The following is a 24,579-nucleotide window of genomic DNA, read 5'->3' on the forward strand; positions in this document are numbered from 1 at the left end:
GTTGACCTTTCCCCTCCCTTACCTAGCTCAGGTTACAGGCTCTGGCATCGTCCATCCCCTAAAGTCCTCCCCTGCTCTCCCACTCCCCACACAGACAGTCCCTACTCCATCACAGATGGTCCTGCCCAGCCCTTGAGCTCCCAGCCCCTCCCTTGATGTCCCACCTCCCCCACAGCCTCAACTTGCTGTGCTGCCAGTGCTCTGGGCGGCAGGGCTGTGAGCTCCTGCTAGGCAGTCCGGCTGCAAGAGTCACTGAGTGTAATGTATTAAATTGCGCCCTGTAGGAACATGATACTTATACAGCACCAGGACTGGCAGCCGTAAGTAGTACACTGTAAGTAGCACCTTCCTACATGTAACAATTTGATACAGTGCACCCAGGTAGGGAAGGATGTGCCTCCCCAAACAACCTGCCCCTCACCCCCTATCCACCCCCTCCCACTTTCTGCCCCCGACTGCCCCCCTCAGAACTCCTGACTCATCCACTCCCTGCTCCTTGTCCCCTGACTGCCCCCTCCTAGGATCCCCCGCCCCTAACCTCCCCCCCTCCCGGAATCCCACCCCCATCCAACCACCCCTCTCCCTGTCCCCTGACTGCCCCAACCTCTATTCACACCCCCACACCCTGACTTTTCCCCTGGGACTCTCTGCCCCTTATCTAAGCCCCCACTCCCCACCCCCTTACAATGACACTCAGAACACCACAACTAGCAGCTGTAAGTTGCACATTCCTACATGGAGCAACGTCATACACTACACCTGCCCTCCATACTGTTTTGGAATCCTGATGTGGCCCTCAGGCCAAAAAGTTTGCCCACCCTGACATAAACCCATTGGAAGCATAAGCTTCTCCAACGCTTGGAGCACAATTAAAAATTGAATTCATCCCTCTCCTCAGAATAAGTCTGGTATCTCTATTTTAGATACATACCTTACCTACAAGCATCATTTATTTTACTTGGACTGTACTGCAAGCCAACATGCACCAGCGTTTGGACGTTTTTCTTTTTCTTAGCTTACTGGCAATATTGCAAGTCAAAGCATTTCATTATTCCCCCTATAAATACTAACTGAAAAGGAGGAGTGACAAGACAGAACTCACATGTGACAGCCCTTGGAAAGGAAGAGTAAATACTTATTGCCATCTCTTGGTCTCTCAAAAGAAGAAAAATGGAATTACTGAATGGCTGCCTTTCGTTCTCCCAAAACTGATTACTCATTTAGAACTCATAATTAGCACCCTTAAATACAGAACTTGGGTAGCCATCTGAGCACCATAAGGGTAACCAGAACTCTATTAACTAATGGTTTACTACCAAGGAACACATTCATCTCATCTTAGCAGAACTGCTTGTGGAGAAATGGGATTTATGTTCATAAAAGGAGGCCACATTAATATACAAAAGGAATGTGGACATACTTGAGCAATGAGAGTTCCATATGAATAAATTCAAAATCTCTAGTATAGTCATTATATATTTGATTTATACAGATTTCAATTTTTTAAAACTGTCCCATTATATGAATTTCCCTGCCTCGCAATGTAACTGAAGGATAGGTCTGCTCATAACTGCACGTTTTGCACACTATATGTCTGATTGTCTATTGTCATTGCACTGGGCAAGATGGCCTTTCTTAACATTATGGAAAAAGAGGAAAGGGAGATCCAGGAGATATTCAGAGAAAGGAGAGGAAAATTAAACGATTCATCTATAAAAATATAGGTTATTAATCACAGGTAAATTTTCCCTCTGAGCTTCTCAGTGCATCTCATTTTTCTGTATCTACCTTCTACACTGTAATCTAAAATGGGTATACAAGACTATTTCTAGTGTATACTCAGGTAAAATACCCATTAAGCACAACATCCACTTTATCTATAAAGCATTCTTCTGTACGGCTTTGGCTTCTGCCTTAAATCAAGCAGCAAAATGTTACTTATATTAATTTAAAGGAAATGTATAGCTGCTGTATTTTAATCCTAAAAATTAAAAAAAAAAAAAAGTTACCACTTTACCTCCATTAATTCCACATAAAGCAAATATTTTACGTTCACATAATACTTCTCTTCCATCTTTAGCATTATTGTCAGAAAACTACTGTTATTGAATTATGCACCTTTTAACAGTTAAACTTGACAACTCACTGTTTCACCTGAATTTACATTCATTTATAAGTTATTCTTCTTAAAACATCAACTATATTTTTTAAATAGGAACAACAACAAGAAGAACAACTTGAAACTTATTTCAGTCGACATACAATTCAGCCAGTCATGTAGGATAGGCAACCTCACTGTTTAAAAAAAATGTTCAAATTTTGAATAGCTTTATTACATTTATTCTTATATTGCTCAATATCTGCTGACACTGATAAATACTTTCCTAAGGCTTATGTGCCTATTTTATTGATTGCTTTAATTACCTGTTTTGACGACACCTGCCTTCTAATGCATTCCTCATTGATAATGCAGTAGTACATTGCTCTGTTCCATAAGAGCACCTCATTCCATTACCAGGATACAAAAATAGAAATAAGCAGATAATTTAAATAGGATTCAGCTGCTATCCGCTACTGTTAAAAGCATGATCCCAGAACAGTCTGCAAATCTGCATTTTGTAAATGATGACATCAGCTTTTCTATGATAATAGTCATGTAACACTGATTTGAGGAAATTACTTCTAATGACAGCCAGTTGGCAGGCATTTAATGATTCAGAGTAGAGAATTAATCTTCAACGGCAGGATCAGAGTTTTGTATGCTTTGTTATCCTGAATTGCTCAACCACTGATAGTACATCAAATACCAGGCTAAACAAAGGCCTCTCCATTTTTGCTACAGTAGACTTGTACCTGCAGGATTTCCTTTCCAGCTGGTTCAACAGTAGTGCTTTTCCATTCTAGAACCAGTGTCATCCTTTTTTACTAAGATTCACAACAAGCTGTTGATTTGAAGCTTAGACACACGATAAAATTAAATTATGATTAAACTTTATACTAATAACATTCTAAGGACAAAAGGGACGATTGTGAACATCTAGTCTGATCTCTTGTATAGCACAGGTCAGAGACCTTGCCCAAAATAATTCCTAGAGCATATCTCCTAGAAAAACATGCCACCTTGATTTAAAAATAGTTAGACATGGAGAATCCACTCTGCTCCGTTGTAAATTGTTCCAAGGGTAAACCAGTCTCACTATTAAAAATTTACACCTTATTTCCAGTCTGAATTTGTCTAGCTTCATCTTCAACCTGTTGGATCTTGTTCCACCTTTCTCAGCTATATCAAAGAACCCAATATTAAATATAGGTGTTTATAGACTACAATCAAGTCACCTCTTAACCTTCTCTTTGTTAAGTTAAAACCAGGGGTGGGCAAACTTTTTGGGCAGAGGGTGGGGAAATAGTATGCAGGGCCAGAGCAGGGAGGTGGGGTGCGAGAGGAAGTGTGGGGTGGGGGTGCAGTGTGCGGGAAGGGGCTCAGGGAAAGGGATTGGGCAGAAGAGGGATGCAGGGTGTATGAGAGGGCTCAGGGAAGGGGGTTTAAGTGCAGGAGGGAGCTCAGAGCAGGGGTGCAGGAGCGCAGGGGGGTGCTGGGTGTGGCAGGGGGCTCAAGGTAGGGGGTTGAGGTGCAGGAGAGGTGTGGCATGTATGGGGGGGCTCAGGGCAGGCAGTTGGGGTGCAACGTGCAGGCACGGGGCTTAGGGCAGGGAGTTGGGGGCAGGGTACAGGAGGGGTTCAGGCTGCAGCCCCCACTTACTTCAAGTGGCTCCAGGGTGGCAGCAGCATGCACCGGGGCCAGAGCAGGCTCCCTGCACACTTGCCCTGTCCGTGGAGCGGCGCCACTCCAGGAAGTGCAGCGGTTTCTGGGGGAGGGGAGGCAGAGGGCTCTGCATGCACTGCCCTTGCTGCACTTCCAGGTACCTCCCCCGAAGCTCCCATTGGCCGTGGCTCCCCCTTCCCGGCCAATGAGAGCTGCGGGGGACGGTGCCTGAAGGCAAGGGCAACGCATGGAACCCCGTGATCCCCCGCCCAGCGGCCACGGGGACACGGTGCCAGCGGCGCTGCAGGCCTGTTCCAAAGTCCTAAGGGGCCAGATCCAGCCCACGGGCCATAGTTTGCCCACCACTGAGCTAAACAGATTGAGCTCCTTGAGTCTACCACTATAAGGGACGTTTTCTAATCCTTTAATCATTCTTGTGGCTCTTCTCCGACCCTTCTCCAATTTATCAACATCCTTCTTAAACTGTGAGCACCAGAACTGGACACAGTATTCCAGCAGTGGATGTATCAGTGCAAAATATTAAGCTAAAATAACCTCTCTACTCCTACTTGAGATTCCCCTATTTATTCATCCCAGGATTGTAACAGCTCTTTTGGCCACAGCGTCACTTTGGGAGTTCACATTCAGCTAACTGTCCCTCACAATCCCCAAATATTTTTTCAGTGTCACTGCTTCCGAGGATAGAGTCTCCCATCTTGTAAGTATGACCTACATACTTTGTTTCCAGATGTATATATCTACATCTAGCTGTATTAAAATGCATATTGTTTGCTTGTACCAGTTTACAAAGCAATCTAGATCGCTCTGAATCAGTAACCTCTCTTTTTCATTATTTACCACTCCCTCAATTTGTGTGTCATCAGCCAACCTTATCAGTGATGATTTTATGTTTTCTTCCGGGTCACTGATAAAGCATAAGGCCAAAAACCGATCTCAGCGGGTTTCCACTGGAAACAGAGCCACTCAATGACAATTCACTGTTTATCATTACCTATCAGTTAGCCAGTTTTTAATCTATTTAATGTGTGCTGTGTTAAATTTTACAAGACTCTAGGTTTGGGGGCACCAAGTCAAGTGCCTTATATATGTCTACGTGTATTACATCAACAGACTTAACTTTATCAACCAAACTTGTAATCTATCATAAAAAAGGTATCCAGTTCGTTTGACAGAATCTATTTTCCATAAAACCATATGGATTTGCATCAATTAAATTACCCTCCTTTAGGTTCTTTATTAAATCAATTCCCCTGTCAGCCACTCTATTGTCTTGCCCAGGATTAATGTCAGGCTGACAGGCCTATAATTACCTGAATTGCTGGTTTACCCATTTTAAAAATTGGCACAGCATTAGCTTTCTTTCAGTCTTCTGGAACTATCCCAGTGTTCAAAGACTTATTGAAAATCAATATTAAAGGTGCAGCAAGCCCCTTAGACAGCTCTTTTAAAACTCTTGGATGCAAGTTATATGGACCTACTGGTTTAAAAATGTTTACGTTTAATGCCTTCTTTTTAACATTCTCCAAGCAAAGGAAAGCAGCAGATCTAATCTACCTACATTTCAGTAAAACATTTAATACAGTTCTTCCTGGGAAATTATTAAATTGGAAAAAATGGGGATTAATATGAGAATTGAAAGGTGGCTAAGGAACTGGTTAATGGGGAGATTACAATGGGTCACACAGAAAGGTGAACTGTCAGGCTGGAGGAGGTTACTAGTGGAGTTCCTTAGAAACTGGTTTTGGGACCAATCTTATTTAACATTTTTATTACTGACCTTGGCACAGAAAGTGGGAATGTGCTAATAAAAATCTGCAGATGACACAAAGTTGGGAGGTATTGCCAATATGGAGGAGGACCGGAATATCATACAAGATGATCTGGGATGACCTTGTAAACTGGAGTTATAGAAATAGGATGAAATATAATAGTTCAAAGTGCAAGGTCATGCATTTAGGGACTAACAACAAGATTTTTTTATATAAACTGTGGATGTATCAGTTGGAAGTGACAGAGGAGCAAAAAGACTTGGGTGTCTTTGGTTGATTACAGGATGACTATGTGATGCAGCTGTGAAAAAAGTTAATGGAATCCTAGTATGCATCAGGGAAGTGTCAGTACCATTATACAATGAACTGGTGAGACCTCATTTGGAATACTGTGTGCAATTCTAGTCTCCCATGTTTAAGAAAGATGAATTCAAACTGGAACAGATGCAGAGAAGAGCTACTAGAATGGTCCGAGAAACAGAAAACCTACCTTATGAGAGGAGATTCAAAGAGCTTGACTTCTTTAGCCTAAGCAAAAGAAGGCTATGGGGAGATATGATTGTCTTCTATAAATACATTAGAGGGATAAATACCAGGGAGGGAGAAGAGTGATTTAAATTAAGTGTGAACGTGGATACAAGAACAAAATGGATATAAACTGGCCATCAACAAATTTAGGCTTGAAATTAGGCAAAGGTTTCTAATCATCAGAGGAGTTAAGTTCTGGAACAGAGTTCCAAGGGAAGCTGTGGGGGGCAAAAAATCTAACTGGCTTCAAGACTGAGCTTGATAAAATTTATGGAGAGGATGGTATAATGAGTCTGCCTACCATGGCATGTAGCCAATCTCCAACAGCCAGTGACGGGACACTAAACGGGGAGGGCTCTAAGTTATTACAGAGAATTCTTTCCCAGGTGTCTGGCTGATGGGTCTTGCCACACGCTCAGAGCCTAACTGATCATCATGATTGGGGTTGGGAAGGAATTTGCCCCCAGCTCAGACTGAGACCCTGGGGTTTTTCGCCTTCCTCTGTAGCACTGGTCACTTGCAGGTTTAATCTAGTGTAAATGGTGGATTCTCTGTGACTTGAAGTCTTTAATCCATAATTTAAGGACTTCAGTAACTCAGCCAGAGATTATGGGTCGAGGACAGAAGTGAGTGGGTGAGGTTCTGTGGCCTGCAATGTGCAGGAGGTCAAACTAGATGATCATGATGGTCTCTTCTGACTTTAAAGTCTAAAATACAAGTGGAATAGAAGGGCAGCCGCCACTATATGAAGAGATTGCATCACCTGTTTTTTCCCCCCAAATACAGAACAGAAATATTTATTGAACACCTCTGCCTTTTCTATATTATTATTGACAATTCTATCATTTCCATCTAGCAATGGACCATTACCATTGTCAGGATTTAAAAAAACAAAACAAAAAAAAAACACAACTCTTTTCTGAAGTCCCTTAACTCTGCCAGCCATAGATTTCTCCTTGTGTCCCTTGGCTTCCCTAATCAAATTTACTATAATTCCTACTTTCTGATTTATATTCATTACTATCAACTTCCCCTGTCTTCCATTTGCTATATATTATATATTTTTTCATTTTACTACTGCCCTCACTTCCCCTATAAACCAGGTTGTTGTTTTTAAACCAGCACAGCCTTCTTCCTCAATTGCTGGATTGTGGCTTTTTGGCATCTAGTAAGGTGTTCCTAAATATTTCCCAATTATCATACACATTTTTCTGATTAAATTCTTCCTCCCAGCTGATTTGGTCGTAATTGTTTTTAGCTTTGTGAAATTAGCGCTGTTAAAGTAGCCAGAGCTGTAAAGGAGGTATCAGTGGCATCAGCTGCAGACTGAAGAGTGGTCTTGACTATCAATTTGCCTTTGTCTATCAGAGCTTGGAAACAAGCTCTGTTCTGCTGCAGAAGGCTGTCAATAAATTCCACAATCTTGGTGTAGTTCAGGAAATCTCATTTAGCTGTTTGGGCCTGGTAACTGGCTATCTGCACAGGAGACTAGATGATGAAAAGGACCTTTCTCCCTAACAGATCCAGGTGTTTGCCCTCTTTATCAATAGGAGTAGACCAGGGATGTTGCTGTCTAGCCCTTTCAGATGCAGCCTGGACCACCAATGAGAAAAGTTTAGTGGACGGCTTCAGAACACTGGACTCCTGCTAGTCAGTGCCAATCTGAGTTCCCCATGAGCTCTGGACACAACACTCTGGGGCATGGAGTCTCAACTGCTACCGCAGGAGGGGAACAGACAATCTTTTTCTTTGATGTCTTAAAAAGTAAACTGTCTCTCTCTTTTTAGGAGGGTGTTTCTCCTTACTCTCTTCATGTCTCTGTTTCATGGAGTCTTGGATCTAGACAATACTAAACTGGAAGATATTGGTACTGCACAGGCACTACCCTGAGGCTCCAGACAATGAGGCAGACAGTGGGAGGGTCCAAGGTCAGACACGGGTCTCCTGGAGAGTTCCATGAGGTGCCTGTGGAGTCTGAAATTTATGAGACTGCCTAGTGCAAAGGAGAAAGGAGTGGCAGATCTCTCACTTTGATGGAATCTGTTATTCCCCAAGGTAGTACAGGCAGCTCTTGTGCTGATCACTAACCGGGACGACCTGAGGGCAAGCCAGGCAGGGCTAGAAGCCTTGGGCATATTAAGTGCCCCAAACAGTGGGGGAACAACAGGGGAGAATCCCTGATTCCTACTAATCACAAACTCACTACTATTAATATAGCTAATAAAAAACTATTTACAAAATACATTCAGGTAAAAGCTAGAAGGCTAGATACAGAAGGATTCCATCCCCATCTGCAAGCAGTAGAAAGGAACTGGAAAGGCGATCAGTCCGTGCCACCTTTATGCCCTCAGTTGATAGCTCCAGGAAATGAAGGGCCCAGACATGGACCAATAAATGCTTCTATAATTTCTGGTCCTAGGAACATGGAGCGCACACACCATCGTAGTGAATACCCAGAGGATCAGCGTTTGAAGTAGAACTTTAATAATGAGTCATCCTTTCACAAAAGCTACATGATGAAGTTTGGGGAGAACTTTGAGCACCCTGGCAACAGGAGTCCCAAAGAGATTTTTACTCTGCAATGAGCTATCAATGGCTGACGATGATACATGTACAGCAAGCAGTATATTCAAATGTATTATACACTAACAATTTGGCCAATAAAATTGTTTCCTGGTTTCCATCCACCAACACAAGATAACCTGACTTAAAAAAAAAAGCCAAACCAGCACTTTACACTATGTCAGAAAGGCTCGGGGGCGTGGGGATAGGGGCTGGAGGACACAAAAAGGGGGTGAATTTCAGAGCTGAGAACCCTGCAGTCAGAAGGTACTGCCACACCTGGAAATTCAACCCTGGGGTTGAACAGCAGAGAGCATTCCAGCTGATTGAAACGGCCATGACAGAGCCTTGGGGAAAAGCTGAATCAGTGATAACTAGCAGGGTTCTAGACCATTTAGGACTTTAGAGAGTGCCATCAAGCCCCTCAATTTCCACCCAAAGCAAAACTGAATCTTCCACCACACACCTTTCTGAAACTGTTTGAAAAAAAGTAAATTAATTGAACCTCTTTTTAAAAAAGCATAATAAATAAAATATTTAAACACTGATCAACATGTTGCATGGGTGATGTGGAAAATCTTTTTAGCTTTATGAAAGTAATTTGTTCAGCCTTTTTAAATGCTGTAAAGGAAATACTATTGAACTCTACAGTATATAATTAAATAACCCTTTCTATGCACAACAGGAAAATCAGTACGCTGTAAATTACTAAATTATGTTTTTAAGAAATCTGGAATACTACATACACTATTCATGTAAAAACATTAAAAAAGAAAGATTTTTTTAAAAGGAATGCCTTGGGAGGGACTTCTGCTCTCGTGTTTTCATGCTACAGAAGTTTCAAAAGATGGTATAAGGACAGAAGCTCCGATCCTGCACTGAGAACCATATGAACTGACCCCTGCACCCACACAGAGCCCCACTGAAGTCCATGGAAGCCTGCATCTTCCAGGGCAGGATCAGGGCCACATTTTATGATCAAAACCTTATTTTGAAATGGATGTTCATCTTAAATTAAAAATCATATGCATATATGCACATGTAATATACACACAACATACAATTATGAAATTGCTTTAAAATAATTTCACAATATATTAGCAAATGGTTCAAGCACTTTTAAAATTGTAGATAATTTTAAAACTGAAGAAAAAAATCCATAATCATAATTGCTTTCTGACGAAAGCCTTTTCTAACACTCCACAACAATTAAGGCTAATCAATCAGAACAGTTCTGATCAGAGAAAAAGTTTACAATAGTTACTGAAGTTTTACTTTACCGAGTTGATGCTGTGGATACATGCTGTAATTTGAATGCGAGAAATCTGTCTCATCTTCTTCATCTATGGTCTGTCCTAATGAAAGCAGACTGACACGTCTCATCTTCAATAGCCTTGGGGAGCTTTCACTAGTACTTCCAATATCCAGCACCACATCTCCAGAAATGACAGCAGGAACGACTTTTTTTAAAAACTCCATTTTTTGTTCCGTCTACTTTCCCAACACTGATTAAACTAGCTGCACAAAACATACACCCAGGTGCCTGTACAAACTTCCTTGAAGAATCAGTAAGGTGGACTGCTCAAGCTACTTTACATAGTGAAGTCATGCTAAACCGGGGCGGTGCCAAACACCAGCAGGTCAGCTGCCAGCTGTTGGGAGGCTGATTTCAAAGCTGTTTACTGTACAGACTGATAACACCAAATAAGCCATTAAGGTACTGGAATATACATGTGTTGATCAACTGCCGCAAACACAAAGTAATAAATTTAGCAATATGAGGATTTTAAACAAAAGTGTGATAAAACATATATATAAATGCAAATTTATTTTTAACAGTTAATTGGCTCTTAATTTCAATTACGTGGACAGGGAGGAGTACACATCTGCATTCACAGATAACACTTATCATTTAGAAAGTTCATTCCCCAGCTTTACAAACAGAGTTACTAACAGCTCCAATATTCCATGCTTTGAACCAGTTACATTCTTGTATAGCTACTTACTGTACATTAATATTTTATTATGCTAACGCACAGGAAAATCTGTCTTTCTTCACACTTTCTATATTTGGGAATAAAATCAGAAATGATTAAAGACATAAATAAACCAACCATTTAAAACTAAAATTAGAGATCTATAAAATACACTAGTGAAGTAGTTTCTTATCCTACCTGTGATGAAGAAAATATCACTGCAGTCAGGAATTATTTGTACATTACCTCTTGTTTGGAATGTCTATTAATGATCAGACTAGACACTGGTAGAAGCTTATTTTCCTGATAACAGTAGCTCAGGATCTAAGTTATATTTCCAAAGCATAATTAACAAAATTATCCAGCCCATGAAAGTTCTATTTTTAAGTACATAAAGCTATTTTAGAATATATTTTCTTCTAAAAAACTTCTCTCAAATTCATCTTGAAATCTAGTTCTTACATAAATTCAGACATACTAAAAGATACAGAATAGCCTACATAAAATACTGAGTTCTGGGTTTCACGATGAGTTGATGTACCCTCTGCAAGACCTCTGTGTATCCCCAAGAGTACACAAACTCCTGGTTGAGAGCCCAGGACTAGCGCTAGGGGTTTCAGCGCCCTAGGCGCACAGCAATTTCGCTGCCCCATGCGCTGGTCCCGCGGCTCTGGTGGAGCTGCCGCAGTTGTGCCTGCGGACAGTTGGCTGCTCGCGCAGCTCCGGTGGATAGTAATTAAGCAAAACGCCGCCCACCAATAATCCTGGCACCCTAGGCGATTGCCTAGGCATCCTAAATGAAAGCGCCAGCCCTGTGAGAGCCACTGCTCTAGACCCTGGGCTTCTTTGTAGACTTTTCCCAGGAAACATTTAAAATGTTAACATTTAAGACATACCTGTATGCCTCAAAAGAAAAAATACCTAGGATTTCCCTAGCTACATATTTAAAATTATTGGAATGACTGAAAATAATAACAGCTGAACCAGAAAACAGAACCATCTCAACATCTATATTTCTTTTTCAAACAGTCAGTGATACCCATATTTAACAAATATAAATCTCTCTGAATTTCCTGATAAGGAGAGAGAAATAAATGTGAAGTCCACAGGACCTTCCCTCACCACATTTTCTCTCATCCACCTTTCGGAAAAAGTTTATATAGAAATCAGAGATATATAGGCTTCCTTGGGGGTGGGGGGAACAAAACACACACACACACACACACACACACACACACCCCCCAGAAGCTATGTTTATGGAGTATTTTATGTATGGATTTTCTCTCAATAAAAGTGTACTTTTCTTGTAACTAGTCATAAAAATCTTAATTTGTAAATCTGTCTAATCCCAATTAAATCATATCTTCTCTCACCGGCAATTCGTAGATCAAAATTGATTAAGCAGTAACAAAATGTATGGCAGGAAACAGAATAAAGCAGCAGATTAAAATGTGCATCTTAAATTCATTGAATCAGAACACAGTGAAGTTCATCTTGAAAGTATCACCAGTAAGTCTGCTTTCAGGTCACATGATCCATCAGTGTACATCAGTATTTAAGATTTTCTTTTGGTCCTTAAGCTGTTTATTTACTTCATTCTATTATCACTGGCACAACATTATGACTTTTTTCCTTTTGTTTCTCTTTCTGTGTCTGGTGCAATTACTTAAAAAAATTACAAGCCAATTTAGTTTATAAACTAGGTCCTCCTTAAAACAAGATAGATTAGATAGATATTCATATATAACAACTGAGGAGAGTTGGCAGTATTTCAAAGGAACACTATTAAGAGCCCAAAAGCAAGCTATTCCACTGGGTAGGAAAGATAGAAAATGTGTCAAAAGGCCAGCTTGGCTTGACCACGAGATCTTGCATGATCTAAAACATAAAAAGGAGTCATATAAAAAAAATGGAAACTAGGACAAAATTACAAAGGATGAATATAGGCAAACAAGACACCAATGCTGGGGCAAGATTAAAAAGGTAAAGGCACAAAATGAGCTCATACTAGCTATGGGAATAAAGGGAAACAAGAAGACTTTTTATCAATACATTAGAAGCAAGAGGAAGACCAAGGACAGGGTAGGCCCACTGCTCAGTGAGGAGAGAGAAACAGTAACAGGAAACTTGGAAATGGCAGAGATGCTGAATGACCTCTTTGTTTCGTTCTTCACTGAGAAGTCTGAAGGAATGCCTAACACAGTGAATGCTAATGGAAAGGGGGCAGGTTTAAAAGATAAAACAAAAAAAAAAGAACAACTTGAAATTCACTTAGAAAAAGTTAGATGCCTGCAAGTCACCAGCGCCTGATGAAATACATCCTAGAATACTCAAGGAGCTAATAGAAGAGGTATCTGAGCCTCTAGCTATTATCTTTGGAAAATCATGGGAGACAGGAGAGAATCCAGAAGACTCAAAAAGGGCAAATATAGTGCCCATCTATAAAAAGGGAAATAAAAAACAACCTAGGAAACTACAGACCAGGTAGTTTAACTTCTGTGGCAGGGAAGATAATGGAGCAAATAATTAAGGAAAATCATCTGCAAACACTTGGAAGGTGGTAAAGTGATAGGGAATAGCCAGCATGGATTTGTAAAGAACAAATCATGTCAAACTGATAGCTTTCTTTGATAGGATAACAAGTCTTGTGGATAAGGGAGAAGCAGTGGATGTGGTATACCTAGACTTTAGTAAGGCATTTGATACAGTCTCACATGATATTCTTATCAATAAACTAGGCAAACACAACTTAGATGGGGCTACAAGGTGGATGCATAACTGGCTGGATAACCATACTCAGAGAGAGTAGTTATTAATGGTTCCCTATCCTGCTGGAAAGGAATAACAAGTGGGGTTCCGCAGTGGTCTGTTTTGGGACCAGCTCTGTTCAATATCTTCATCAATGACTTAGATATTGGCATAGAAAGTATGCTTATTAAGTCTGCACATGTTAACAAACTGGGAGGGATTGCAACTGCTTTGGAGGATAGGGTTATAATTCCAAATGATCTGGACAAATTGGAGAAATGGTCTGAGGTAAACTGGATGAAATTTAATAAAGACAAATGCAAAGTGCTCCACCTAGGAAGGAACAATCAATCAATTTCACACACACAGAATGGGAAGAGACTGTCTAGGAAGGAGTACAGCAGAAAGGGATCTAGGGGTTACAGTGAACCACGAGCTAAATATGAGTCAACAGCGTGATGCTGTTGCAAAAAAACAAAAACAAAAACAAACCAAAAAACACATGATTCTGGGATGCATTAACAGGTGTGTTGTGAGCAAGACACAAGAAGTCATTCTTTCACTCTACTCTGCGCTGGTTAGGCCTCAGCTGGAACATTGTGTCCAGTTCTGGGCACCGCATTTCAAGAAAGATAGGGAGAAACTGGAGAGGGTCCAGAGAAGAGCAACAAGAATGATAATGGTCTAGAGAACATGACCTATGAAGGAAGGCTGAAAGAATTGGATTTGTTTAGTTTGGAAAAGAGAAGACTGAGAGGGGACATGATAGCAGTTTTCAGGTATCAAAGGGCATCATAAGGAAGAGGGGGAAAACTTGTTCATCTTAGCCTCTAAGGATAGAGCAAGAAACAATGGACTTAAACTGCAGCAAGGGAGGTTTAGGTTGGACATTAGGAAAAAGTTCCTAACTGTCAGGGTGGTTAAACACTGGAATAAACTGCCTAGAGGAGGTTATGGAATCTCCATATCTGGAGATATTTAAGAGTAGGTTAGACAAATGTCTATCAGGGATGGTCTAGACAGTATTTGGTCCTGCCATGAGGGCAGGGGACTGGACTCGATGACCTCTCAAGGTCCCTTCCAGCCCTACAGATTAGATTAGACTAGACAGACCCCTAGCTAATGAAATGCAGTCATAGAGAAAGTAAAATCTACTTCTGTACTACGATGTTATTTTGAGCCATTTATCCAGTTGGCATAGTGAGACACTTAAAGGAACTAACATTGTGTAAAAGTTTTCCCAAGCATTAAATTACTTTCAAAGACCTTAACATGGTGTGCACCCTGAGTTATTTAAATTATAGTACATAATTAGTTTCCAAAATATTAAATCAGGATTATTGTCTACTTGTTCCAATTAACGGTATCAAGCAATTAATCTAATTACATTACGTAAAGGTAAAAATGTTCAATAAAAGAAGCCTGCCAACATTCTTTAATATACTATAGTGATGTTGAGCTTCTACTACAATGAATAATCCACATGTTTTATAGGTATATAAAAACTCAAGTAATACACTTTTGACTGATACTATTCAAAACAACAAGTAACATTTTCACCGAAGTTTTACACACATTTAAAAGTATCAGAGGGGTAGCCGTGTTAGTCTGGATCTGTAAAAGCAGCAAAGAATCCTGTGGCACCTTATAGACTAATAGACGTTTTGGAGCATGAGCTTTCGTGGGTGAATAGCCACTTCCTCAGATGCATATAGTGGAAATTTCCAGGGGCAGGTATATATATGCTAGCAAGCAAGCTAGAGATAACAAGGTCAGTTCAATCAGGGAGGATGAGGCCCTGTTCTAGCAGTTGAGGTGTGAAAACCAAGAGAGGAGAAACTGGTTCTGTAGTTGGCAAGCCATTCACAGTCTTTGTTCAATCCTGAGCTGATGGTGTCAAATTTGCAGATGAACTGAAGCTCAGCAGTTTCTCTTTGACCAGCAGTGGGAGAATTTAGCTGAAATCCCTACCCTATGATTCATTATGGATGCTATCAAAATACATAAAACGTTGGTACTGCCATACAAACTCAGATTGGAAGAAAAAGATTTAATAAATCAGTTGAGGCTCCATGAAGCAGCTACCAACAGTCCAGGATCCAATTTTAATTGTGGCCCTATGAAACATAAGAACATAAACACAGCCATGCTGGGTCAGACCAGATGATCCATCTAGACCCAGTATCTCATTTTCTAAGAGTGGCCAGTGCCAAATGCTTTAGAGGGAATGAACAGGTCTTGTTCAAAGAATTTATAAAAAGACAGATTTATTGATAACTATGAGTTACCTCCCACTCACTGCTTGGAATCATACTTGTGTGCACTATTTAGTTTAATAAAGAATGTCTGTTTAGTCAGTTGGATCGAAATCAAAATATTTCAGTACTAAAAAAAACTTTCCATATCATCCTGCTTCATTACAAGCAACTTTCTTTTCACAGTGTATTCTGCACATAAAAGGGCATTTATCACAGTCTTTAACTTCTCAATAGCTGATATGCCCAATTTGCAAAATATAAGGGCTACTGTATATCTTGGGCATGATCCTGAAACTACCACACACACACAGAACCCTACTGGAGCTCACCTGAGGAGGTTTTGTAGGATTGAGCCCCTGAAGTTTGACTTCCCTCCCACCTTATTTTTGTCATGCCTTGCTCCATCTAGCAGAAATGGACTGCAATAAATGATTGGGGTACTTGCAAGTGAAAAAGTTAAATATGTTTACATTACCATTGATCCACTTATTTCATATAAATATATACACACACACATATATATATAAATAAATAAATAAAATACAATACACACACAACCCCCTGACCATACTAGATGTTATAAAGTAGTAGGTCATCAAGAGTCTACCAGACTCAGGCCAAGTAATTCCTCCTGCTTATAATCCTATAAAGTATATACAAAAAAATCACAGTTAAAAGTTGTCTATATCTTTCTGTTTTCCCTCAGAACATTTGTTAGTATGGATAATGAAACAGAATTGTATAATAAAGTTAACATGTTAACAGCATATGTACTTATTACAGAAAGGTCAACTATTTTTATTTTTGGATAGTAATTCAGGATAGAGACTTCTTTTCATATGCATTTATATAGCATGTAGCATAATGGAGGACTCAAAACCAACTGAACTCTCTGGGCACTGCAACAGTACAGATAATGTATGTATAATTTCACACAATTCTTCACTCTCTGTTTTGCAAGTGATCACTTGTTCTTATCTAACACTACCCACAGTAACATTTTTATTTTAAGCCTACAACTGCTCCGCCAGAGTAAGCAGCTGGTCATTTTCCAGATGTGTTAAGACAGTTATGATCCAGCCTTTAGACTCAACTGATGAAGTGAGAAAATACATATATTGTCAAAAAATATACAACCAAAAGTGGTGAGGAGGGAGGTTGTCATGGGGTTAATCACAGTAAATATTTGGCAACTGGATGGGGAGGGATAAGACACTCATCGGGTGGGTGGTCATTACAATCTTCCTTTAGCCTGCTGAGTGGCAAGATCTACCCTCTCATAACTCTTTCTTTGACACAGCCAAGAGAAACCGGTGGCCACATTTACTCCTGACAATAAGGAAAAAGAGGCAAGAGAGGGCGGAGAGAGAGCATACATGCCCATGCGTGAAAGCACATCTAGCTATCTCAGAACTTCTTTGCCCCCACCCCAGTAAATAAATAAAGAAATGTGCTATCCTTAATTAAAACAGGATGTTTTTGGTAAAATAAATTTTAAAACAAACGTTCTCAATAAGGAGATAATTAGATTTTCTGAAGTCTGGAGATTGCCACTGATCTACTCTGGAGACCTTGGTTATCCTTCCATAGCAGAAAAGGTCTTGACTACCTCCAGCTGATTAGAAGAGGAGAGAAAGCCTACAGTTTGTGATAATTTAAAAGAACGTACTTCAGACCAGTGGTTCTCAACCTGCAGTCTCTGGGCCGCTTGCACCCACTCAGCACAGAGCTGCAGCCCATGTGACATCCTCAGGGCCATACAGGTAGTATTGGATGCAGCCCACATAACACATTGTGGGTCACATATGTGGTCCACAATGATAACTGGGTTGAGAACCACTGCTCTAGATGGTATAATTTTGATAATCTACCTATACACTGTTTCTCAATCACACCAAAAGCTCTCATCAAAATAAGCATTAGCAGCAAGGGCACAGCCAATGCTAGATATTCCTTCAGGATATTTTTTGTGACTGCATTCATGATCTCAAAACATTTACTTCCATAAAAAGCTATTACAGAATACGTTTTCGTATAAAACTTGTATATAATGCAGCTAAACCAAATGTTTGTGTGTCTTCCGTACAAATAATGTAATTGCAGTCTTTTTTTTTGGTCAATGAGCCCACATTATGTACTAAAGCAGCACTCAAGAGACCCCAAATCAAGATCAGGACTGTAGAATGCTAAGCAATATATAAATACATGAGAAGAAAATCTTCATTCTAAAGAGTTTACTTGCTATAGAAAACTTCAGTCATTTCTCTTTACTGGGAAAGATTTATCCTTAAATACTGGTGCTTGCCTCTTCATTCACAATCTCAAATATAGTTAAAAACACATTCTTGGAAGGTTTATTTGAACCTTTAATTTGAAAAGACTGAATATTTATTTAGCTTTTTTGACTGACTGTCCCCAGTTTTAATTCTTTCCCGTAATTCTTTTTGATCTTGTTCCTAATTTCAACTTTAGAGAGCTGGAAAAGGAGACATATGCTGACAATTGTGATTACAGATTACAGTACGCCATCTGCTAAAAAAGTGCTTTATAAATGGTACTGAGCTGTAACAATGTTCTCAATCAAGCCTCACCTGTGCAAAATCTAGATGTTTGTGCTGATAAAGCAATGTTTTCTACATGTCGTCGGATTAATCAATACTGTGATGATTTTACATTTTTAGCAAGAATTGCAGCTACATTCAGGATGCTAGACCTACTGAAAGTAATATGCACGTTTCCCACTCAGGAATTTAAAGGGGTAATTTTAATTTTATTTATCCTAGATTAATACTCATTACTAGAATAAAGATGTATGTGGTCTTAAAAAAAAAAAGAGCTATCTAACTACTCAGAGAAATTGAGCTTAAATATATTTGGTGATCAAAGAAATGTGTTACTAATTAATATAGTGAAAAACTAAAACAATGTCAAGTTCATAAACTACAGTTAATAGTTTCCTCAATCTCCTCATTTTACCTCCACCAGCAGTATAATCAGCAAAGAATCCTGTGGCACCTTATAGACTAACAGATGTTTTGGAGCATGAGCTTTCGCGGGTGAATAACCACTTTGTCGGATGCATGTCATCCTACAAAGTGGGTATTCACCCACAAAAGCTCATGCTCCAAAACGTCTGTTAGTCTATAAGGTGCCACAGGATTCTTTGCTGCTTTTACAGATCCAGACTAACACGGCTACCCCTCTGATACTTGACAGCAGTATAATGTTTAAAACCAAATCATCAATTTTATTATGATTTCTATTTTTAGCGTTTTTTTTTTTATATTATTGTATCACTCATAGCATAGTAGATGCTGTTCACACAGTCCGTCCTAAAAATTTACATCCTACAATATCATACAAAAGAATTTACAACCTCTTTGCAACCTTTAACTTCAAATAAAGCATTATCATTACAATTCACAGATTATGGTTTAAATAGTAATTAATCCATTTGGAAAAAATACACTGGATGCATTTATTCAGGACCTTTTAAAAAGGTATGTTTTTGTTCTGCTTAAGAAAAAAGTATATTCAGAGCTGGAAAAAGTAGAATGTAACACAAGAATACCAGTGTTTCCCTTTGCCTATGAGTAGGTGGCAAAGGGGATATTAAGAATGTCTCAGCCTAGAAAACAGTGTATTCCATCTACAGTAAACAGCTAAATCTGAATGATAATATTTACTCTTTAATATGTTTTAGTGAAATAACAGGACAGCCGGTAGAAAACCAAGATATGATGCTAATGGATGAAATCACCAGAAGTGAGAATACCTAAAATTCTTCCACATGGCCTATTGGGGATGCTGATCTGTGGAGCAGCTTCATCAGAAGAGACAAAAGGAAGATGGTCACTAGTTCTCCAGTTATGAAACAAACCTTTACATTAACAGTAGGTGAGGAAGGAGAAATTAAAGTAAAAGGGAAAGAAGAAAAAAGTGAAGGAAATATTAGGCTAAAACTAAGTGAAGATGTTGTGATCAGGAAGCTTCTTAGCATAAAACATTCTGGAACGCTTCAGAGAAAAGGAATCTTTCAGCTTACGAAAACTGACAAAAAAAATCCATATTTTATATATATATATATATATATATATATATATATATATAAAAATAAAAATAAAAGAAAGCAGGAGCACAAACATTTGTGCCATAAAGTAAACTACTTTAGATGAAAAACAGTAACAAAAGTTGTACATGTGCAATGTATATCTCCCCTATACAGAAAGTTTCAGAGTCTGACCTCTACTGGTCAATTAAGCACAGTGCTTAAAAGCCTAGGCACAAAAAAACAAATCCCTGGATCTTTGGGTCAGGAAACGGATTATTTTGAGATTGCATTTACAAAAGAATGTTATAGGACTTCAAACAAAATTCTAAGTTACTTTCAGTGCCTCACTTCTTTCAGCACCTAAATGAAATTTCTCATAGATCAAATAGATAATAAGTAAGGCTAAGATTTAGTCACAGGTATTTTTGATAAAAGTCATGGACAGGTCACGGGCAACAAACAAAAATTCACAGCCCATGACTTTTACCAAAAAATACCTGTGACTAAGGGTATGGCTACATTTGGAATTTCAAAGCGCTGCCCCGGCAGCGCTGCGGGAGCGCTGCCGCGACAGCGCTTTGAAGTGTGAGTGTAGTCAGAGTGGCAGCGCTGGGAGAGAGCTGCATGTAAACCACATCCCTTACGAGTGTAGCGTGCAGCGCTGGGAGAGCTCTCTCCCAGAGCTGCTGCCCTGATTACACTGACGCTTTACAGCGCTGTATCTTGCAGCGCTCAGGGGGGTGTTTTTTCACACCCCAGTTGCAGCGCTGTAAAGAGTGAGTGTAGCCAAGGCCTTAATCTCTACTTCTGAGGCCCCACTGCTCCAAGGGGCCTCTGCTGGGGGGGAGAAGCCTGCTCCGGTGCTGAGGGTTGACTGCCCCCCAGCCGCTGCTCTTAGGGACTGCTCTGCAGACGGCCTCTGGGTGTCCTGGGGCCACTGCAGCTCAGGCAGTTCCCAGGGCAGCCCCAGGACAGCCACCCCCCCCAGAGCCAACCACAGAAGCCACTGTTCCAGTGGTCCCTGGAGCCAGCTGCCTGGGACCACCCAAGCAGCAGCTGGTGCAGCTAGCCCTGGGGACCACCAGAGCAGCAGCTAGTGCGGCTGTCCATGGGGTGCCTGAGCACGTTGCCCTGGGGGATGGGCCTGAAAGATTCACCATGAAAAAATCACAGCCTTAATTATAAGTGTTGAAATAATTTACATCACAAAACAGGCAATCTGAAATTGGGACGCAACATGTGCTAGTTCAGTGGTTTTCAACCTTTTTCATTTGTGGACCCCTAAAAAATTTTGAATGGAAGTGTGGACTTCTTTAGAAATCTTAGAACTAGTCTGTGGATCCTTAAGGGTCCATGGACCACGGGTTGAAAACCACTTTTCAAGCTGAACAAACACAAAGATTGAGTTCTATTCCTGATTTACACAGGGCCTGTGTAAGCCTCAGCAAGACATGTAATTTCTCTGTACCTCAGTTTTTCCCCATCTGGAAGATGATGATAAGGTAAAATATAAACATGAGAAGTATGGGAAAAAAAAAAAAAAAGTATGCTAAACCAAAACTTCCTTAAAAAAAAAAAAAAACACACCACTTACAAAGCAAGAACATTTTGGAGTTAGTTTCTTTACACAGAATATCTTCTCAGCTGAATCCCAAAAGCAAAATTCTTTTTTAAGCTTGTTCCTTCCCTAATACACTTTAACCAGTGCCCAACCAGCCAGGGGAGTGAGGGACAAGGACCAGCTGTAATTGCGGTGCTACTACAGGGGGTTCAATGTAGTACCAGGTAGTCCAGTTTAGAACTTTTAAAAATATTATACCTGGGTTAGGGATCCGGGGCTCAACTCTCCACTGACTTGCACCTTCTGTAGAAATTTATACCTGTGCTAAGTGAATATAGAAACAAATGTTACTATTCTGAACAAGAAGCCTCTTGTGCATACCTTGCACAGGTGTAACAGACTACATGAAGTTCAAGGCTGTAGAAAAAAATAAAATGTGGTGAGGCTACTTATCTGGAACATGGTATATACATTTATAGGACTGTATACATTAACTGCAACAATCATTTTATTAAACTACTAATTCACGGTAGAATTATACATAAAACTGCAAAATTATGGCATGTAAAAGGTTAGGGTTTGAAAAATATATGTATTAAGAACACATAATAGCAAATTTTTTTATCTTTACCTACGGATATTTGGCTTACAGAGTTAGTCTTCACCAGTGGCACATGTAAACTTGTTGGCAAATAACGTAAGCTCTGCAAACCGAAGTCAAGAGGGCACAGAAATCATACCAGAGCCGCCCAGAGGATTCAGGGGGCCTGGAGCAAAGCAATTTCAGGGGCCCCTTCCATAAAAAAAAAAGTTGCAATACTATAGAATACTATATTCTCATGGGAGCCCCTGCGGGGCCTGAGACAAATTGCCCCACTTGCTCCCCACTTCCCCCTCCAGCAGCCCTGGGGAAAAATAAACATATAAAAACCTTCCACATCTCGGCACAAATCCAGTTTTGAGAAAACTTCTTTTCAAGTCACTTTTACAAGGTATCACTCATCCACTCTCAGCATCAGCTAGTGCTAAAAGGCACTAAAGCTCGTTAAAAGGGTTGGACAATATTTTCCATCAAAACTTTTTTTTTAAATTGAAAATTAGGGGTTTTTAAAAAGCAGGAAAAAAATCACGGACAGTGTCTGCTTTCCTTCAAAATTTGTTGTGGTTTTTTTAATTGAAAAGCTGAAATTAATCTGCCAAAACCTGAACATGGTTTGGGGGTTCAGAAGTGTGTGGCCAAATATTTGCTGCTTGCTGTGTTTGATTGTTCAAAGAAACAATAAAAAAAATCTGCTTAAAAAAAATCCAAAACTTTAGAACCATCACAGCTTGTGACCAAACACCTGAGCCCATCGGGTCAGAGATTTTTCCAGGTTTCTGATACTCTGATGGCTTCCTTGACTCATATCTGTCTCCATAAGTTTGGGTTCATTTAGCTTAAAACATAAGAATGGCCATAGTGGGTCAGACCAAAGGTCCATCCAGCCCAGTATCCTGTCTACCGACAGTGGCCAATGCCAAGTGCCCCAGAGGAAGTGAACCTAACAGGTAATAATCAAGTGATCTCTCTCCTGCCATCCATCTCCACCCTCTAACAAACACAGGATAGGGACACCATTCCTTACCCATCCTGGCTAATAGCCGTTAATGGACTTAACCACCATGCATTTATCTGTTTCCTAGAGACTTGCTCCATGGGGTCCCTCACAAACTGGAGATGGTTACTGTGGGTTTGTCTTTAGTATAGACTATGTACATACTTCACAAGCTGAGCATTTGAGCTTGTTCCAGAATCTGGGATGAGCTTATGTTGTGAAAACTGAAATGCTCAAAATAGCACATGCATGTGAATGGACACAGAATGCTAAAATTAAATTAACCCAGGGATTCTCAAACTGGGGTCAGGACCCCTCGGGGGTCACGAGGTTATTACTGGGGGGTCACAAGCTGTCAGCCTCCACCTCAAACCCGGCTTTGCCTCCAGCATTTATAATAGTGTTAAATATATTAAAAAGTGTTTTGAATTTATTGGGGGGGGGTCGTCACACTCAGAAGTTTTCTACGCGAAAGGGGTCACCAGTACAAAAGTTTGAGAAACACTGAATTAACCCCTCTGGATCCTGGGGGAATCCAGGGGAGTGGGTTTCCCTTGGTAGGGTTGAGAAGGAGGTAGGTGGTGTAGAATATTGCTATTCTCATGTGATCCCTCCCCCACGGAAAAGATAACAGGTTGGCTCTTTGTGTTAAATAGCTGTCTGCAAGCCTCAAACTGCTGAATGAGCTTTGGGGAGGCACAGCCTTCCCTACCCTAAACAGCCTGTCCCTGTCCCCTATCTGACCCCCATCCACTTCCTGCACCCCAACTGCCCCCCTCAAAATCCCCAACCCATCCTGCTCCTTGTCCCCTCACTGCCCCCCAACCACCCCCCCCGAGACCCCACCCCCCCACCAACTTCCCCTGTTCCCTGACTTCCCCCAACCCCATCCACCCCCACCCCCTGTTGATTCCTGACAGACCCCCAGAATGTCCACGATCCAACCCCCCGTTCCCTGTCCCCTGACCGCCCCCCAGAACCTCTGCCCACTCCCTGTGCCCTGACTGTCCCCGGGACTCCCGGCCCCCTGCCATGCTGCTTACTCCCGCCTCCCAACCCCTAGATCCTCAGCACGTCATGTCCAGGAGCAGCCCAGGCCCCTGGACAGTGCTGCCGCAGTGTGGCTCCGGCAGGACCAGAGCTCACAGCCCCACCCCCTTACCACACAGCTCCGAGCGGGGAGGAGCTCAGGCCTCGCCTCCTTACCATGTGGCTCTGAGCAGGGAGGGGCTCAGGCCCCACCCAAGCTAGGCCACTTTAGCTCTGTCCAGGGCCACTCCTGAACACGGTGCGCTGAGGTGCCGGGGGATGGGGGAAGGCGGAGGTGGGGTCAGGGCCAGAGAACCTTAACATAAGTCCTATGGAGTTCTAAGCAATTTTTCAGCAGGAAAGAAAGAATTTGTTCAAAGGAATTTGTTATAATACAATCTTTCCAATTCAACAAGCATGAGGTATTGCTGGAATCCTGATTACACGATTCAGCAAACAAACAACACTGTATTGTCATTAAAAATTCAAAATGTCTTACCTTACCCATCTTGTGTCTCTAAATGGTCCAATAAAAGATATTATCTAAACAACTTCTGTAGGTGAGAGAGACAAGCACAACTAAGATTTTTTTGGTTTGATGCACTGGCTTTCTGGATTGCAAAAACAACCACCACCAAAAAGCCACAGGTAAGCCACCGGCAATTTATAGGTATAAGTATGAAAAAGATGGATCCACCACATAAATTAGAATCTGCAT

General features: G+C 40.8%; 1 protein-coding gene across 20 annotated transcripts in view; it reads right to left on the minus strand.

Annotated features, from left to right (window-relative positions):
* FRYL (FRY like transcription coactivator) overlaps nt 1–24,579 on the minus strand; it is a 383,738-nt gene that overhangs the window by 328,137 nt on the left and 31,022 nt on the right. For 15 of the 20 annotated variants that reach the window (XM_030563433.1, XM_030563427.1, XM_030563426.1 and 12 more), the window contains exon 1: nt 9,924–10,344. The exons of 1 other annotated variant lie outside the window; for it this stretch is intronic. In XM_030563433.1, the coding sequence (XP_030419293.1) occupies nt 9,924–10,122 (199 nt within the window). In that variant the 5' untranslated portion in view covers nt 10,123–10,344. Of the gene's footprint in view, nt 1–9,923; nt 10,346–21,495; nt 21,516–24,579 lie in introns of those variants that run through there. 4 more of the 20 variants (XM_030563418.1, XM_030563417.1, XM_030563431.1 and 1 more) reach the window with 3 other exon arrangements.

The sequence above is a fragment of the Gopherus evgoodei genome, chromosome 5 (genome assembly GCF_007399415.2).
Source record: "Gopherus evgoodei ecotype Sinaloan lineage chromosome 5, rGopEvg1_v1.p, whole genome shotgun sequence".
Lineage (NCBI taxonomy): Eukaryota > Metazoa > Chordata > Testudines > Testudinidae > Gopherus > Gopherus evgoodei.